The sequence below is a fragment of the Papilio xuthus genome, unplaced genomic scaffold, assembly GCF_000836235.2.
Source record: "Papilio xuthus unplaced genomic scaffold, Pxut_1.1 DF829129.1, whole genome shotgun sequence".
Lineage (NCBI taxonomy): Eukaryota > Metazoa > Arthropoda > Insecta > Lepidoptera > Papilionidae > Papilio > Papilio xuthus.
This window is the reverse complement of record NW_013529520.1, coordinates 1,248,527-1,268,427: the sequence shown is the minus strand read 5'-3', so window position 1 is coordinate 1,268,427 and position 19,901 is coordinate 1,248,527. Positions and strand designations below refer to the sequence as shown.

At 33.0% G+C, this 19,901-nt stretch overlaps 1 protein-coding gene across 1 annotated transcript; it reads left to right on the top strand.

The window, feature by feature from the left end:
• The first annotated feature begins 15,160 nt into the window (after positions 1-15,160).
• On the top strand, positions 15,161-18,500 carry LOC106119985 (allantoicase-like). Its single transcript, XM_013315136.1, has 8 exons — positions 15,161-15,302; positions 15,588-15,786; positions 16,128-16,208; positions 16,304-16,464; positions 16,754-16,910; positions 17,151-17,297; positions 17,588-17,769; positions 18,128-18,500. The coding sequence occupies exons 1-8, from the start codon at positions 15,246-15,248 to the stop codon at positions 18,251-18,253; spliced, it is 1,110 nt and encodes a 369-aa protein (XP_013170590.1). The 5' UTR covers positions 15,161-15,245; the 3' UTR covers positions 18,254-18,500.
• Positions 18,501-19,901: the final 1,401 nt, after the last annotated feature.

The window sequence follows — 19,901 nt, the reverse complement described above, 5'->3', positions numbered from 1 at the left end:
CAGAATGATTGTTATAACTAGTAATTGTATATGTTTCGTCAATGGAAACTCACAGTTACGTATACCTTGTTGTCTTCGTCCTTAAGCTGTGTACGCTATATGTGATAATAGAAGCCTTCATAAATAACTCGAGCTAGGAGTCAGAAAATACCGCCAGTCATTTATCAGAGGAAAGGTCAGGCCATCGCGAGTTAATACTGAGTGACATGCGACTGGCTTCCTCAAGCTTTTGTTAGAGATATATGTACATACAGCGTGTTCCAAAATTCAACGATAAAACGGTCATGGTTTACAGTCAGATGGATAACTACACGGGGAAAAACACAAAAAAAAACTCTTTTTGTTTAAAAGTTACATAAGCTTTTTTAAATTTTGTGGCTACAAATATGATACAAAATATTTCTTTCTTATTTTTTGATTGATGAGATATTCTTGACTTAAATTTTGTCCCTTGAAAACATTAAAATAAAATATATACTTCACCAATACCAACGTTTTTATAAGCTACGGGCTGGTGCCTGCTACTATGTCCGCACAGAATTAAAAAAACACAATTAGTAAAGTATGTGTTCTTCCAGACTGTGTTTTACATGTATGACAAATTTCATCGACATCCGTACAGCCGTTCTGGAGATACCTTCTAACATAAATCCATCCATCTAAACATTCGCATTTTTTACATTAGAAAGATAGACAAAATTATCAAAATATTAATTTTTTTTTAATAATAACGTGTAACGAAAGCTTTGAAAGATTTTTTTTAACCTTTAAGTCAGTAAAATAAAAATGTGAATAGCAAAAAACCTGTAAAATATATTTTAAACTTGATATACTGAAGCAGTGTTCACGTTTTCTCGAAACACTATGACATGTCACGTTTCGTCCTTAGATTAATGACTGCGGTTATCATGAAGTCACAATTTAAACCACTCACAGACGGCAGGATAGGTCAGTAAGCACTTTAGCAAAGTACAATACAGCTGAATTATTTAAATCTTACAGATGGCACATACGGAAATTTCATGCAATACTAGATTTTACCCACGACTCCGTGTAAATTTAAAAAAGGAAATCTTGATAAAATGATCCTGTATCCGTCTCATGGCTCTAAGCTACCTCACTAATTTGCAGCCACATAGGTTCAACCATACTTGAATTAAATAAAACACACTATATAAGTAGAACACACTAAGTTAAAACGTTAACTTAAATACAGGTCAACCTTATTGTGTTTTGTGCACACATGAACATTAGTGAGTTCGATAAGGTTAAGTTTTATAAAAACGAAATATGCTTTACTTTCAAATACTAAGAAAAATACACAGAAAGCGTAGCAAATAACAGAGTGTGACAAATGTTAGCCGCGTCGCAGAACTCGCGTGCGAAGTAACGTATTGATTAGAGAACGCTGTATGTGTTAGAGTCACGAAAGCGTTTCTAGATAATTAATAATCTTACAATGAATGTTTACATTACATGTAAGAGGAGGCCTAATTTACTCCTCTTTCCCTTCCCACCCTTTTTCTTATAAGGAAAGGATGGGAAGTGGAAGTGGACTTTCCGAATGAGAGGAAGCATGGAAAGGGAAAATATTTTAAACGACAGCTAGTTTATTTATAGTAAACAACATCACAAGCTACGCACGTAATACAGAGCCGTAAGCATCGGATTTTCATTTTGACACGGTCCTGTTACATCTATCTCGTCTCTTCCACAAACATGACAACTGACAAGCATTTACGCATGCTTGACAGTTTCTGACGCTCTTTATACCTCTCTTAGTATATCACCAATTTGGTCAATATAATTTTAGCTAGAACTCATAATTTTATTATCAATAAATTATATCCCATTAGAAGTCATCAAGGATAAAATATATTAAAGATTATTTTATTTCTTTGGCAACAATTGTTGATATCTGAACTGTCAAAGTTATTAAGCCTCAATAAAAGTTTTTTAAATTGAATTTCTCAAGATGTAATCTCTGCCAAGATTGAATGATGTTATCATAATATCGCTCAAATTTAAAATGGATCAAATCGTAATAACTTAAGCCAAATTATAATTGAAGTCAAAGATTTTTATTATAGAAGTCGGGCCACGAAACGGGTGGTTAATTAAGTTTTCATTTCTTTGTGATAGATAGACATGTTACCGAACGATCGTGAATGCCGTTCGTTTGTAATTTGCCTATGAAATTTGTAAAAATTTAGCAAAAAGTATATCGAACTAATTTATTCACAACTTAAACTAAAGGGGATTTAATATTTATCTTTTTTATTGGTATTGAATAACTAGAACGTCTTGTTTTTATTATTATTTGATTAAAACAGATAATATTATAACGCCTTTAATAATATATTAGCAAAATCTTGCTCATGCCATTCATGTACGCACTTGGTGCACAAAAAACGCAGTAAAATGCGATGTAAATTAAACAATTATTATTATCAACAACCTTATAATGTTACATTAAAAACATCGAATAAATGATGAAGTAACTTTACCAATAACTCTGTGACAAAGTCGGGAAAAACAAAAAACTTAAACCGTTAAAAATAACAGTTGATACGCTTAATTTTAGATTAACGGTTATAATTCTAGTTTGTTAGCATGTTAGGAGCTAATAACAGATAAAATATTTTTATTACTTTTTCCTTTTTGTTCATTCCAATTCTTTAAATTTCTAGATTTTTTAATTTATCACAACATAGTACAGCAAAGGAAATTAAACATAATGCTTGAAGCCAATCAATCCGCACTGTACCAGTGTGGTTGACTCGGACCTAGTTAACTTTAACTTTGGTATGCTCCGAACTCCTTAATGGACCATCATTGATTTTTTTTTATATAATAAAGTATCAAATGAGCGAGCGGTCACCTGAAATCGCTGAAATAGCGAAGTGACCGTTGCCCATTGATATACGCAATTGCATATGCGTTGCCTAACTTTAATCGACGGAGGAAAGGATGCTCAGAAAGAAAATATGTTCCCTTTTCATGCATCCTCTCATCCGGAAAGTCCACTTCCCTTCCCATCCTTGCTTTATAACAAAAAGGGTGGGAAGGGAAAGAGGACTAAATTAGACCTCCGGGACGCACGCTCATCAGACCAAACACGGAATTGCTTCCACTTCACGCCTGTCTTCTGTGTGGTCGTGGTATTTCACCGGGCGAGCCGGGCCAATTTGTGCGAAGATGTTAAAGCGGGCTCTACCACTGTTAAATTAGATCAGAGCCTAAGTGATCCGACAATAAGCATAATTTTATCACAAATACGCTAAATAGAAAACGACCTTTAGGACGCTTAAGTTCGTTTTCGTTTATCAAGTTATCAAAGTTTGGGTAATTTAAATATTTTCCAGTGCCTACTGAGAACAATAAAATAAATTTTCTCGAATTTGGTAAGAAGCCAACTTGAATGTTACATAATTAATATACGACAGTAATGCCGCTTGGCACTAGCTGTTGTGCTTTTTGTTAATAGGCTTCTTAAATTTACATAATGCTATAAACTCATTTATAATTATTTTAAAATTTTATCTTACTTCTTACTTCTTACTAATATTATAAATGTGAATGTTTCGATGGATTTTTGTTGGATTGTATCTCCAGAACGGTTCAACAGATCTCGCTGAAATACATAGGCTACTAATTAAGTTTTTTATTAACTCCGAGCAGACGGAGTCGTGAGCGACAGCTATCTTACTAATATTATAAATGCGAATGTTAAGATAGATGGATGTTTGTTTGAAGGTATCTTCAAAACGGGTCAAAAGATCTCTCTGAAATTTATTTAGATATAGAATATGAACTGGAAGAACGCATAGGTTACTAAATAAGTTTTTTATTAAATCAAACGACGAAGTCGTGGGTAAAAGCTAGAGGCTCTGAGCCTTCACTAAGTTAACTGTGATTACGGCATAGTCAACCTCGCTGGCCAAGTGCGGGTTGGTTGACTTCACATATATCTTTGAATTTCTTCTCAGATATGTGCAAGTTGCATGACGATGTTTTCCTTCACCGTAAGAACGTCATATGTACATATGTAAATCAGAAATCGAAACATACATTGGTACATGGCGGGATTCGAACCCAGGAGCTGCAGATTGCAAGTCAAGTGCTTGACCACTGAGCCATCGACGCTCCGAGAATCATCTAGTAGCATTAAATTGTGATATATATTTTAAAGAATAATATCTTTGTTAACAAACCGTGTTACAAATGTGACACAATTAATTTCCATTTAATAATAAAACGAAGTGAAAATGTAAAGAGTAACAATTCACGGTTTGAATAAATAAAAATGGAATACTTATTTAGGCTTTTGTTACATTGTTCTTTTGTTGTGAGACAAAGGGAAGACAGCTGTACAAAAATCCTGGCTTATCTTTGTTAACAAGAAATATTTCTAAACGTCACAAAAAAGTATCTTCTGTTTTTCTAGAAATCTATGAAAAAATTAAAATATTATATTGACATATGTAATGTATTTTAAATGCAGTCACAAATCATGCATTTAACTTTTTATATAAATATTAAAATAAACTTTCACAACGCGATACATTTTACATATACCAACGTGACAAGTTTCAAATGAAATTAACAGTTAATTTCGCTGTAGGTAGCTTTTTATTCTATTTCAACACGCAATTGTAATCCAATTAATTTCTATGTTAAGTTTTGAAAAAAGACCTTTGCAATCAGTAGTATTCAAAAATGCTTTCGCGACAAAGTCTTTAACCTAGATCATGCAATAGATTTAGGTACAAATATCTAAGATTTTGATGGTGCGTAACCTCCATCGAGAAATGCCTTGAAGTTTTCAAACGAAAAGTTGAAGGCGCTAGGGCACGAGATAGATCCCCCAGGAGGTGGACAGACCAGGTTAGTGCGGCAGTAGACGTTCCTCGGCATGTATGTTCCAAAAAAGCAGTTGTTCGGGAAGAGTGGATGCGTCTGGTTAAATGAGTTAAGGTACCTACTCGATGACCACGACCAGTCTGTAAAGACCCAAGCGACTGAGAAGAAGGCGATCGATAAATGTTCAATTCATTCTATCTTTGCAAACTTTGTCAAAATTATAATGTGAATTTTTACATATCATTGGATTCCCAATTAATAAAGAAATCGCTTCCAGAATGTCAGAATCTGAAATAATATTTCCATTCACAAAGTCACGCACAATGGCTATCATTTCCAACAGCTACTATCCTAGTAGCATTGAGCATCCGTGGAAGATCACAAATCAAAGTTTTATCGCTTGAGTCCGGCGCAGGAATCCATGTATCATAAGTGGGGCATCGATCGCGCGCCGGCTGCGATTTATTACCTCCATCCCTCCGATATACCAACGGACTACGAAATCTGGAAGTGGCAATGAAATATCTTATTTTATAAACGCAGAAGTACACAAAAGATAGGCGTAAGGTAGTCCGCGTATCGTCTGACGAGTGTGCGTCCCAGAGGCTTTCTTTTCCATCCAGCCCTTATAAGACAAGGATGGGAAAAGCCAATGGATTTGACGGAATTGGGGACGCTTAAGAAGAGGTTCATAATATTCTCTTTCTGTGTGTCCCCTCCCTGTCGATTACTGGTAGGCAATTGCGGATGTCTATGAGCGGCGGTCGCTTCTCTGTTTGGTGGTCATTTGCTGGTTCGCAACTTATTAATATAAAATAAATGCAAAAGAAGAAATAAGTGCAATTTCCTTCATTTGTTTGCTATAAACTTCACGAATTCATCACCGCTAATATTATATCACGCGAGTGGTATTATAAACAACAAAATTATTACAATTAAATATAAAATAACTTGACATATCTTGTACATTCTCAATGTAATTACGATAATGCTATATATTTTTTTTTTAATTTTTAATTTTGTTATAAATCCATCCAGTAATATAACTCCTTTACCGAATCATCGGCAACGATACCCTGTCTTATAAAGGCAGAATAATACATAAAACGTACTTATCGCTCCACCAAAATAGATGGAGGATTGATAACCCTTTACAAAACTGTAAGAAAAAACTTCTTGAATAATTTTACTACGAAAATAACAAGTAAAAATATAACGGAATGAATAAGATAAAAAGGAGACTTTTGATAACAAAGAAAACGGGAAGTAACCTAAAATCTAAATTATGTTAGAAATCCATTCTTGTTATTTACATCATCATCATCAGCTCACTATACGTCCCCACCGAGGGGCTCGGAGCCTACCCTAAGTTAAAGGTGATAAGGCCATAGTCAACCACGCTAGCCAAGTGCGGGTTGGTTGACTTCACACGTATCTTTGAATTTCTTCTCAGATATGTGCAGGTTGCATCACGATGTTTTTCTTTACCCTAAGAACGTCGGAAAAATGTACATATATAAATCGGAAATAGAAAAACACATTGGTACCTGGCGGGATTCGAAGCCAGGACCTGCAGATTGCAAGTCAAGTGCTTGACCCCTGAGCCTCCGACGCCTTACTAAACAGCTAATCGTGTACTATTTTTTTCATTAATGTGAAGTTACTTGATCTAAAAAGATTAAGCGTCATTTAAAATCAACAATTGTTTCGACTAATCTAAGCAACATTTGTATGTTAATTGGCAAATTCCTAGGTAATCTAACAATCACCTTGTTAACATCTCCTTATGCTCGTATAAGCACGGATAGCCAAAGCCTATTACGTTTAACGTAACGATAACGTAACAAGATAATAGCGATGATGCTTCCTATAATAATTGAGTATTAATAAAATTGTATTTTATGAAAAAAAATTACTAAAGTTAAATATAACGTCATTATAATTTCTTTCACCGTGAACCTTTTGGACTCGAAGGCATTAAAAGTGAGAAAGTATTCGTGACGTTGTCAGTGATAAAATTTGTATAACAAATATTCGTGATAAATCCTTTGGATATTTTCCAGTTGACATGATTTTGGTTAGTCTGGTTTTTAAAGAGCGTTGTTATTATTTTTGTACCAAAATAACCTTTAGGTATTTTTTTAACAACAAGATAGCAAAGAAGCGAGCTGCCACCTGAAATCATTAACTAGTGAAGTAACTGCTGCCCATACATGCAATAAGATTAGGTAAGCAATGCAATGAAGATGTGTTGCCCAGATTTAATGGACTGGGCTGAGAATTTAGAGTAAAAGAGTATCCCTTTCTAATTTTTGCTAAATCATCTTTAATTCAGACGCATTTAATAATTTGAAAAGCAAGAGATTAAAGTGAAATATAACATTAAAATAGTTTAAAATTAGTATCGTGTTTGCAGATGCTAGTGAAAATGCTCGTGAGCAAACAAAAAGATTTTTCCATTGTCAACGGTGGAAAGTAAAACAATAAGCAGCAAAAGTGCAGTGCGCTATTTCGAATGCGGGAAATGCTTAATTAAATTTACGGAATAATGGAGCTCTGACGTCACACGTAAATACAGATTGACGCATTTCAGATCTCTGTCACGTACTAACTGAAGCTCGCGACTTCGTTCGCGTTGTAGATTTATTTTTAAAAGCTATATTTAAAAATGTTTCCGTAACTCTTCAAGTCTTTCTGCCAAAGAAAAAATATTTAAAAATACAATCTTTCATCACTAAATGTAGAAAAAATTCCAAATGTCTTATAATATTTTGGAGATCGAAATCACATTGAAAATTCTCCAGTCCCTAAATGCAGATATATCAGTCGGTTTATATTATACTAACTGTCGCCCTCGACTCCGTCCGCGAAGAATTTAAAATAAAACTTGACAAGTCTATTTGTTGTTTCAGCCTATGTTCTATATGTGTGCCAAATTTCATTAAAATCTGTTGAGTTGTTCCGGAGATACTTTCAAACAAACATCTATCCCAACTATCGCATTTATAATATTAGTGAGATACGATAGTTTTATGAATACATTTTATTTAAAAATAATGTTGATTATTTATTTTATTTGATTAATCAGCTTAATTTAATTAAACAGTTTTAATTAAAATACCTATGATATTTCTGTTCGAAAATATTAATATCACAAATATGTTTTGTTGGAATTTATTGCCTTGTCGAATTTTATTAAACGGATAATACGTTCAAACCCATATCATAAAGTTTCGCATAATTTCGTTTCGTTTCGTCCCTTATTCATACAGCAAGATTAAATCTAGAAAGTAGAATTTGAATTGGTTATTTTAGAGAAGAACGTATTTGATTGATTTTACATTAAAAAATGTTTTATATTCTCCAATAAAAATTCCTACCCATATTTTATGCATAATGAACTAGGCCTAGGGACTAACTTAAACGTAAATAGGTCTAAGACATCAGACCGACACCGACTCCGAAATAACAATAAATGTAAAGTATAGAAACATTTTAAGAAAGAAAAGAAATTTATTACTTTCGAGAGTTTTTGTTCATGACATTATTTTGTTACTTTTTAGTGCATTTTGTTTAAGAATGTTTTTTTTTGTTTCAATATGTTTTTTTGCGATTGTTTTTTTATGAAGACGGTTTTTTTCATTTGCAATAATTGCGTTCTAAATAATAAGAAGAGTAAAATGAAATTAAAATCTGTTCATAAAAAATATAAAAAAAACACTTATTGTCGACGAAGCAAAAATATGCAGAATTTTAATTAGCAGTGTTTGGTGCAGTTTGTAAAGTCAACCGCTGCTCGGGAGTCGTAATTAATGAAGTTAGGAAAACATCCAATACAGAAAAGGAAAGACAGATCATAAACTTGGAACGAATCGAAAAAAAAAATAGGTTAACGACGTTTCGAAGTGAAGATTCGAACGCAATAAAGAAGTTTTTGAAGTCTCTCAGCATGCATTGTAGCATACACTGTAGATCTCTGTACGTACTATAATGAAGGAGATATCATACTTATTAACGAGAATGTTTGGATGTATGGATAGATAGATGTTTCATTAAAAGGTATCACCAGACCGGCTGCATTTTGGCATGCTGCAATTTGGCAGTTATACAGAACATGTCTGGAAGAACACATAGACTACTAATTATGTTTTTTTTTAATTCCGCGCAGACACATATCTCATCGAGAGATGACATATCATTACTAGCTGTCGCAGGCGATGGATCGATTAACGTAAATTCAATAAACAAAAATGGTTCGAGATCGATAAGCAAATAAGACATAACGTGTTTGAATATTATAGGTACAATATATTGTTTCAAAAACTCTCTGGTAAAGAATGAAAAACCACATCCGAAAATCATCGAGAATTTATGTTATTTTTCTTTAGTATTAAAGAAACTCCTTGCTCAAGCAAGGAGTTTAATTTGTCTATTTTTTATTATTTAAGATATGTTCAAGTTAAATTATAAAACACCTGCAGTAGAAACATACTATAACTTTAAGTGCTACGAATAAAAATGTCATAATGTTGCAAAATTAAAATTCCCCCAAAAAACCTTTATGCATTCCATAACAGTGCAAATTAATTATACAGTGGATTGGAGCCGCAAAAAGTGATTGAAATAAAGTACTATAACGATCACTGTACAATAGTATTGCTGTCACAAGTGGCTCGGGAATCAAAAGCTTCCAACAATAGATGTCTGATGAATCTTTCCTTTTTGCTATTTTGTCCGCCATATTTCGGGGTTCGAACGTTTCAAACAATGCAAGTTTTCGTTGTTAAATACAATTTATTTTTACTAACTCCGCATTTTCGTTATCAAACAATCGTGTATGCTTTTATTCAATCGTTCGATTGCTTTGAAAATTATTGACATTGAACATTTCCATTATTAACTGTTTGAAACACTAGTAACTTTTTTAAAAAGCTAATAGATAAAACAGTATATTAAGAAGATTATTCAAAATTACCCTGAACTTGTCTCTTTTTACATTGCTGTGATGTCTGTCACCATCAGCTCACTATACACCCCAACCTAATTTACGAGTGTCTAGGCTATAGTCAACTTCACACATATCTCTTTTTTTTTATTATTTTCGTTTTCCTTGACCGTAAGAACGTCGGATAAATGTTTATATGTAAATCGACAAACACGTACATGATGGAATTCGAATCCAGGACCTGCAGGTTACAAGTCATGACGCTGTAATGTATGCAAGAACTTACTGTTATCTCTTACATTCTTTTTAAAATAAACAGAGATAAAACGATTTCGCACAGGCATTTTAGCAGTGAAACCTCACGTGTACATAATCTCGCAGCTCGTTGTTGTAACTTCTCGTAAATTAAAACATACTGTAATCTGGTCGCACGTTTCTTTTCTCGTTCCATTTCACAAATTATTCTGTACGAGCACGACTTTCAACAACAGAACGTATTGTGGCTGAGTCCGGGAACGGAAAAACTTGGACGCGTTTTATTGTGTTATGAAACAAAATTATGCAAAATTTAATTAGTTATGTAGGTTTGTAAAGTCAGCCGCGCCGTCAGGGAGTCGTTATTAATGAAGTTAATGAAAAAACTCAGTTGAAAATTATCCACAATGTAAATAAATTAAGAAGCCAGCAACCGACTCGATTAGCGCAACACCACGACTGTGTTGTTGGCGTGAAGTGAAAGTGATTGCGCGTTTCGTCTGATACGTTTCTAGACTATACTATAGATATGCTATACTCTTTGGTCTGATAAAATTTAGTACACCTTACCATAAGTTTCTTATAATGTAAGGAAGGGAAGAGGAAGTGGATTTGATGGAGGAGGGGATACAGGAAAGTGTTGTACTTAAACCGATCCCAAAATAGAAAGAAAGAAAGGAAATCAAATCCTCTTTGTGCATTTATGAATGTAGAAGAAGTTAAAAAATAAGTTGAAAGAGATAATTGTGTCAGAACCACGCCAAATGGAGAACCGTGGTCTCTGCCTACTATTGTATCTTAAAAAAAACTCTAAAGTAAACCAAATTCGATTAAATATTTTATAATATCAGTTAATAAATGCAATATATTTCAAATGAAAGTGATTTTATACTTCAATAAGATATAGATGGTTATAACGTTAAATAAATACAAGTGGAGAAAAAAAAATAACATAAAAAGGTCACCTTGATCTTTAAATTTCTTAGAATAAGTGAAGTTAACAATAAAAACACGACAAAAAAAATTGACATCATTACCTCAATAGTATTTTAGAATGACATTATTTAACAGTTCTTTTGTGTTATGTAAGTATTGAAATAAACTAACGAAATCATTGAAATGATTTTTAATATATAGGTAAAGGTTCAAATCCGTAAATATTGTATTAAAAACTAACTGACGCCCGCAACTTCGTCCGCGCGGAGTGAATAGTAAATCTTAATTAGTAGCCTTTGTTCTTTAAGGGTAAGCTCTCCATCTATGCTACATTTCATCGAGATTCGTTGAGCCGTTTAAATACCTTCTAACATCCATCCATACATCCATATAAACATTCGCATTTATATTAATAAATTTGCAAATAACTATGGTATCCAAAATTACTGTAGCTCGCGTTTTGCAATCTCTTTATTATGTTTTTTTTTATTAATGTAAATAAAATACTAAAATATACATATTTATTTACTCGTATACATATAAGATTAGCTATGTATTATATATGTATAGTGGGATGCGAGACGTGTCTGCCACGTATCTTTTGACCTTTGCTATTTCATGCAATGAATACAATTAATATGTAGAAATATATAGAACACTTATCGAATAAAGTTTACTTATTATTAGTGTACTTTGACCTTAGAGATTCGGACCCTACTTATTTTCTCGATTAGCTATGACGTCACAATATGGCGCGGACTCATACACATAATTCTAAATGCATTGTACTCTATCATCATCATCATCAGCTCACTATACATCCCCACTGAGGGGCTCAGAGCCTAACCTAAGTTAAGGGTGATTAGGCCATAGTCAACCACGCTGGCCAAGTTCGGATTGATTGACTTTACACATATCTTTATTCTTATATTTATTTCTTCTCAGATATGTGCAGGTTGCATTACGATGTTTTCCTTCACCGTAAGAACGTCGGATAAATCCTCCATCCTCGAATCCCGCCATACCAATGTGTCTTTCGATTTTCGATTTGAATATGTACTCTATATTTGCTATGAAATAACTAACTTTATTATAATTTTTAAAGACAAGAACACAAGTTCGACCTTAAGTGCGATGAAGATCAGTTTACAAACATCGGACTGTTGTAATGAAGGAAATTTTACACGATCGTGAAGCAACAAAGGCGCTCAGTAGTAGCACTTTATCCGACGTGCAGCGTTCAATAAGATCACAGGAAAGTTCCTATACTGTGCAGGGGATAAGGAATAATGTGACAACAAGAATCGAAAATCAAGTGTATAGAATATGCATTTGGCCTTACACTCACAATCTTACTAATATTATAAATTCGAATGTTTAGATGGATGGATGTTAGAAAGTAGCAGTAGAACATCTTAAAAAAGCAAAAAACAATCTCGGTAACATTTGGCATACTTGTAGAACATCTGGAAGGAATCATAAGTTACTAATCAAGTTTTCTTTTTAATTCTAGTATATGGCATCGCATTTGCTATTTTATCTTGATTCATATATGGCAGCGGTTACTTCCATACAGTATTTTGCTCACAAAAAAGTTTTTATGTATAAAATAAAATCAAAATATTACTTATAATAGACACACGTTCTATTGCAGTTGATTGCAGAACCGCTTAAAACCAGTTCGTTATAAACTCCGCCATACACTTTAACCTCTCGCCTGATTGTCAGTCCGCTAGAGAGTGATTTGTTGTGATATTGCGCAATTAATATAGAAATCTGTTGCTCGCATTAATTGACAGGTTACATAAACAATTATATTAATTAGCAACTTTCAATTTACCGATCTTGTCTTAGTTACAGAGATGTGTACCGTACCAAATGAAACTGCTTGTACTGTTAAGGTCGTGAAGGCTTATTTATCATCGAATAGGAGATTTACGTTTTCTCAGTCATGTATGTATGTTTTATGTATTTGGATTTGTATGAAAGTAATTTACAATACAGACTACTCCCCTGTAACCTAAACGGCTGAACTGATTTTGACGTGTGACACCTCACTCGTCAAGTTAGTTTTTTTTATTTACACTGTCACACAACACAACCTGTTTGTGTTTAGTAAAAATAAATTTTCTAAAGTGGTTATTTTTATAAATTTACTAGTGGTCGTTCCCGACTGTGTCCGCGCGAAATTAAAAAAAAAACAAAATTAGTAGCCTACTTAATTGATAAACTGATTACGTTTTACATCTCGGCCAAATTTCAGCGAGATCCAAGCAGCCGTTCTGCAGATACCTTCTAACAAACATCCATCTATCTAAACATTCGCATTTATAATATTAATAAGACCTAATCGTGGCTGTTCTTGAATAATGGAATTTTTAATTTAACATAATGCAAAACTTCCATTATGCTTGCGATAGTGCATTAATTACATTTACAATAGACTTTACTTATAGTAACAGACCTTCTTTGAGCTGAATGCTCCCTCAGAGGTCGCAAACGTGACGGGGGGTATTCCTTTCACTACACAGATAACAAATGTTGGTTTAATATTAACATTTTAGTTAAAAAATGTAAAAAAATAATATTCGTAGTTAAAAAATACCGCATATCTAATACTACGACTAACAGAGTAATTAAATTATTCTTACTTTGAGAGTAATTAAATCAATACAATGCCCGTAAACTAAAGGGGTAAGCAGAGACAAGGGACCTCAATTTGGCGCGGCGCTGACACATCTCTCACGCTTTTTCTACATTTATACATCTATGCATACCTACAAGTCGGTTTCGGGAGATTTTAATACCTCTAATTCTTGAATTTAAAATAATTCCAAGTAAATTTTATTAATGGCAGATAGTAAACTAACCCCCACAGGGCCAGCGTAGTTGAATATGACCTAGTCAGCCTTAACTTGGGGTAGGCTCCGAGTCCCTCAGTAGGGATTTATAGGAGCTCATGATGATTCGAATCCATGACCCCTTGGGTTATTTGAACCAAGCGTACCATACTCAATTACTGTTTTATTACGGATCTTTAACGTTTTCTAACCACTTAACTTGTTTAAACAAACGAAATTCAATAAAATTAAATTTAAGTGTGATTTCACGAAAAAGACAAGTTACAGAGATTCTGAAATGTAGCCACCAATTAACTAATTCGGCGAATAGACGACTCGTTCAAAATCTAGACAAATGAACAATCTAAAAATGCAGACTAGTTATTCAAGGTTTGTGATCTATTTCGATTCCGAGGACAAATTTATTTACGCTTGGAAAAAACTAAATAACATTTTATTCGTATCGAATCATTTCACTTTTTTGCTGTTTAAAAATCACTATTAGATGCATTACAGACGTTGTTTTAATCTTGTAAATGTTAAAGTAGTATTTAAATTCTCTATAAGAATTGATATCAAATATAAATAAAAGTAACGCATAAATTTTGACATCGACCTTATGATCTTTTTAGAAGAATTAGGATGGCATTGCTATGGTCTAGCCTGGTCGTTCGGCAACAGATTTTGCTACAGACTCTAACACAAGTAGTACGAAAAAAAAACTATTAATTTTTGGAAGCCTAATTTTAATCTTATTTCCCTTCCTTATCCTTTTCTCATACGGAAAGGTTAAGTGGAAGTGGATTTGTCGGAGGCAAGACGCATAGAAAGGGAAAATATTATCTTTCTGTTTGTCCTATCGTCTGTCGATTAAGGGTAGGAAAAGCATCTGCAATTGCAGACGTCTAAAGACAGCACTCGTTTCACTATTTCAGCGAATCCCGTAGGCCACTTGTTCGTTTGCTACTTAATAATATTTTAAAAAATCAGAAACGAATAGACGTACGTAAAGGTAATTGATAACATCCAAATAAATTTGGCTATATTAGGTACTTCTTGGAATTCCTACCTCTATAAAAAAGATAAACGTGAATGGTGTTATTCTAAGCCAGAGTAAGTTTTTATTTTACTGACCGATATACTAAAATAGATTGAATAAAAACTGTTGATAATTCACCAGAACAGTAGTTCGAAGTGACAGGAAAATTTGCGGTGTCATTAGAACGTTAACAGAAGTACCAATGAATTGAACTCTATACTTTATTGTTATCAGTTTTCTTACGAATTGTATATAAACGGTTGTTGGGATAATTATGTTCAGTTGACGAGCGTCAGTGCATTTAATGATATATTGTGCTGTTTAATATTATATTAATATTACAATTTTAAATATTCATTTATCAAAAATGTTTGAACGTATTAAACCAGGTTTCGTTGAATTTAGTGAACTGGCAAGTGCTGGTGTAAGTATTAATATTTAATTTTAAGCTTCATTTATACAGCAAAGTGTTTTATTTATTAAATTTAGTAAACTATTAAGCTCATCACCAACCTGCCCTTATCCCTACGGAATGTCGGCACAGTATGTACTAATCCTCCATACATCTCTATCAGGCGTCATATCCGAATCTACCAACTTCTTACGCATATCCTCTTTCACACAATCCATCCATACTTTCTTTGGTCTTCCTCTACCTTTGTACCCATCCACATTCATCTATTAACCAAAGTTATTTCTCATATAACAGGCAGGTGGAAAAGTTGCCTTTTCAACGGACGACTTTTTTGCGACTTGCGAGAACATGATATCAGACAGTGAGCCTATCTTCATTGAAGATAAATATACGGAGTTTGGCAAATGGATGGACGGATGGGAGACGAGGAGGAAGCGTGTTGCAGGCCACGACTGGTGCATACTTAAACTTGCTACCAAGTGTATTATCAAAGGTACTAAATGTTTTAATTATTGTGCCGTTCTTCTTGAATTAATCCGTCCTTAGATAGCTATGTAAGGACTGATTCATTTTAAAACCACCAAATATAACTATAGAAATATTTGTTGGGACGAGAAAGTAGATATACTAGTAAGGAACGTTACTGCACCAGGCAGGATTTCGAAGGCAAAATCATGTGTTCCTCATTATTTCGATCATCAAGATACCTTTGTCTAAAAACATAAAACTATAGCCATTAGAAGAGTTCCCAAAATGTAACTTCAAAGATCTGGTATCATAAGTTTATTCACGCGTTAGAGTAAATCTTAATTGATTATGTTAATAATTTTTCAGGTTTTCTTGTCGATACGGCATTCTTTACTGGTAACTACGCACCCAAATATTCAATTCAGGCTGCTTGTTTAACACCTGAAGGTCAGTATTTTTTTTTTAAATAATCGAAGTCACATTATATGCCAGTTATAAAATGATTTTCACAATAATTATTTATGTTGATGTTATTTCTACAGAGGAATCAGTAATACCACGAAGAGTTGAAGCAATTGGAACAGCCTCAAGCGAAGACGATTTAGAACAAATTAAAAAACTAGAATCAGACAAATGGGAAGAAATCGTACCGATTACCGCATTGCAGCCAGGCTATGAAGAAACAAGACATAATTACCAAAAGGTACATTCATTTAATTTATGTATGAAGGACGGAACTGCGGAAACACGCTCCATTTGATCTACTTGCCTATTGAACCTTATACACATAAATTATACGTCCATGCTTACTATAATAATACTAATACAATTTAGTTTAATTTAGTAACCTTATTTTCATGAACCATTTTATGTGTCTGACCATTCACCAGTTTACCCGAAAGAGCCTTAAATTCCACAGGGTTTATGGTGGCAGAACTCCTAAAGATATCTTGGGAGTCACTAGATTTTTTATAATAAGTGAAATATTCCAGGTCCTTAGTGACGAAGCATGGACTCATATTCGTGTGAATATGTTCCCTGATGGTGGTATAGCTCGGCTGCGAGTGTTCGGCGAGCCGCGGCCAGAACGACCTGCGCTAACTGACATTGTAGACTTGGTGTCTGTTGTTAACGGAGGCTGTTGTGTTGGTAAGATTAATTCCTTAATTCTATTATTTCTTGTTACTACTATATTTATTGAAATGTTTGCAACTACAACTACATGGAGTTTAAAAATAAAGAAAGCCTTATAAATTTCATCAATAAAATCAGAATACCTGATGAAGAAATAACGCAGAAATAGGGAGATTTTTGTATAAAGCATAAAGCATCTATAAAGCTTTAATTTCAACCTTATTGCATATGTGTTAAAGATCAATATATTTCCAGGGTTTTCTAATGCTCACTTCGGTCACCCCAAGAACATAATAAAGCCGGGCAAGGGCAGGTCGATGTCTGACGGCTGGGAAACTGCGCGTAGACTCGACAGACCCAACATCATTGAGGCTAATGCAGACGGCACTCTTAAATTACAAGGTAATATTTTGTAATGATTTCCGAATAATGGTACGCGTGCTATTGGTTCGCCATCCGTGTTTGTTCTGTTTCTTGTCGTTCTAGAGGCAGGCGTTATTTTGGTTACTAGGCTACGGATAGATTTTTAAAATAAACGAATATTAGTTACCTTCTTGGTTGTAAAATATAATTGAAATTAAATCTAAATTGTAGGCGTGAGATAAAGAAACATTTTTTTTTATTTAAACCAACATAAATTTCATTAAGAAAGTTTAGAAAGAAAATTATTAATTCACTTTTTATTTTTCCAGGAAATGAATGGGCCGTATTTAAATTAGGATTCCCGGGTACAATAAAGAAGATTTCCGTGGACACAACACATTTCAAAGGAAATTTTCCAGACTCAGTGAAATTCGAAGGTGTTTATTTAGACAATTTTAATTGGACTGAAGAGAAAGAGATCCCATGGCAAACAATATTAAATTCAAGCAAGGTGAGAGAACTTTTTGATTTTAATGTTTTTAAGATCTAATCTTACTAACATTATAAATGCGAATGTTTGAATAGATGGATATTTATTTGTTAGAAGGTATCTCCAGAAATTTGGCATATATGTAAAACATAGTCTGGAAGAACACTTAGGGTACTAATTAAGTTTTTTTTTTAATTCCGTGTTTACGAAGTCGCGGACGATAACCAGTTCATAATATGTATAGGTGAAAAAAAAATATATTTTATTAATTTGACTCCAATAGTTGATAATTATTCGCTAAAAACACTGCCATCGACCACTTAATCTTTGGCGCATATCTGTGCAATTTTTTTACTTATTTTTAAATTATTTTTTCCAGTTGTCAGCAAACAAGGAACATTGGTATAAAGTTGATTCAGAAATCATAACCCATTTAAGAGTAACAATAGCTCCTGATGGCGGTTTAAGTAGAATTAAAATATTCGGATTGATCGATTCGGAATAACTATTTTTACTAACAGTAATTTAAGTATTTACTGTAGCTCAGTGTCGCTTAATGGTACTTAAACGATTCCTCAGATTTTGTATCAGAAATCTACACTCCCTTAGGAACCATCAAACAATTCTGAGTACGGTGTTATTCTAAAGTTAAATAATTGTACATATTGTGACATTTTGTTTTGTTTTGTATTCTGTAGTACATATTTGTTGTTACAATGGTATTGTTTAATTTGAAATACTCTGGTATTATTTTACATTACTTGTTTTATATGTTATTGTACTAGTTTGTAATTAAAAAAAGAAGTATTATTTACAATAAATTAATATTCGAAAAAAAACTGTTTATTATTAAAATGACTCAAACTTTTTAATGAAAAATGTATGACAGCGTATTTAGGTCACAAGATAAAAATTATATTACAAAAAGGTTTTAACATTTTTATAAAACAACATGACATTTATTTATAGACTAATAAGTTCCTAATAAACCCAGTATCACTTCACGGCGAAACATAGAATCATCTAAATACAAAAAATAAAAACTAAAACACATTTTATTCATGTGTTCTAACAAAACAATTGAATATATCAAGAATAAGTCATCTTTGGTATGATTATTTCTCTTCCTAGAACAATTATGTTCTTTGAAAATAAAGATGCAAACTTCACTTGCAATTTTTCTACATCGTAAAATATGTTTTTATAAAAAACACTGTCTGTTGACGGACTCCGTCGGCGAGGAAAAAAAATAGTAGTCGATTCTAAGACCTACTGAATATATATTCGTACGAAGATTTTTCAGTGAAGAAAAAAACATTTTTATTTCTTTTTTTTTTGTAAATCGCTCTTTGATGTAATTTAAACAATACCAATACATATTGCATTGTATTGTATGTACATAAAATTTAATAAAAATCTGTCAATCCATTTTTGTGGAGTATGGTAACTAACATTGAGACACGAGAATTTTATATATAAGATCAATACTGATAAATCTTTCCTACACAGCAATGGTTTGATGACCTAATTTAGTAATTCGGCCATCAACATTTCCAAATCAACGATGTTTATATACACAGTTATCGGATATATAACATATTCAGTTTATTTATCTAGTTCTTACCGGTTCTCAACCGGATCAGAGTGGTTTATCAGCAAACGTAGTTCAAAGATTATCACGCGGGGAATGACTCCATCCTTAACACGAGTATATAATTGCTATGATTAATTATTATTTTAATTAATTAGGTTTTGATGTAACATAATTTATTTATTAGACACATTTTCTGAAAAAAATTGAATAAGGCTTTCTTAAACCCTTTGTTAATCAATTCAAGTCAATCTCGTAAATCTTACTAATATTACAAATGCGAATGTTTAGACGTATGTTTGTTAGAAGATATCTCCAAAATAGGTGCATCAAATTCGCTGAAATTTGGCATAGATGTAGAACATAGAAGAATATATAAGCTCATTTTGTTTCTTTTTAATTCCAAGCGGACAAAATTGCGGGCTACAACTAGTACAATATATTTAAATAATAAGATAAATGTTCATATTTAATTTCATTGATAGTTCAGTTTTTGAAAACATATTCAAACATGATGTATTATGTTTTATTTTTAGGGAAACAAAGCTAAAAACCATATCTT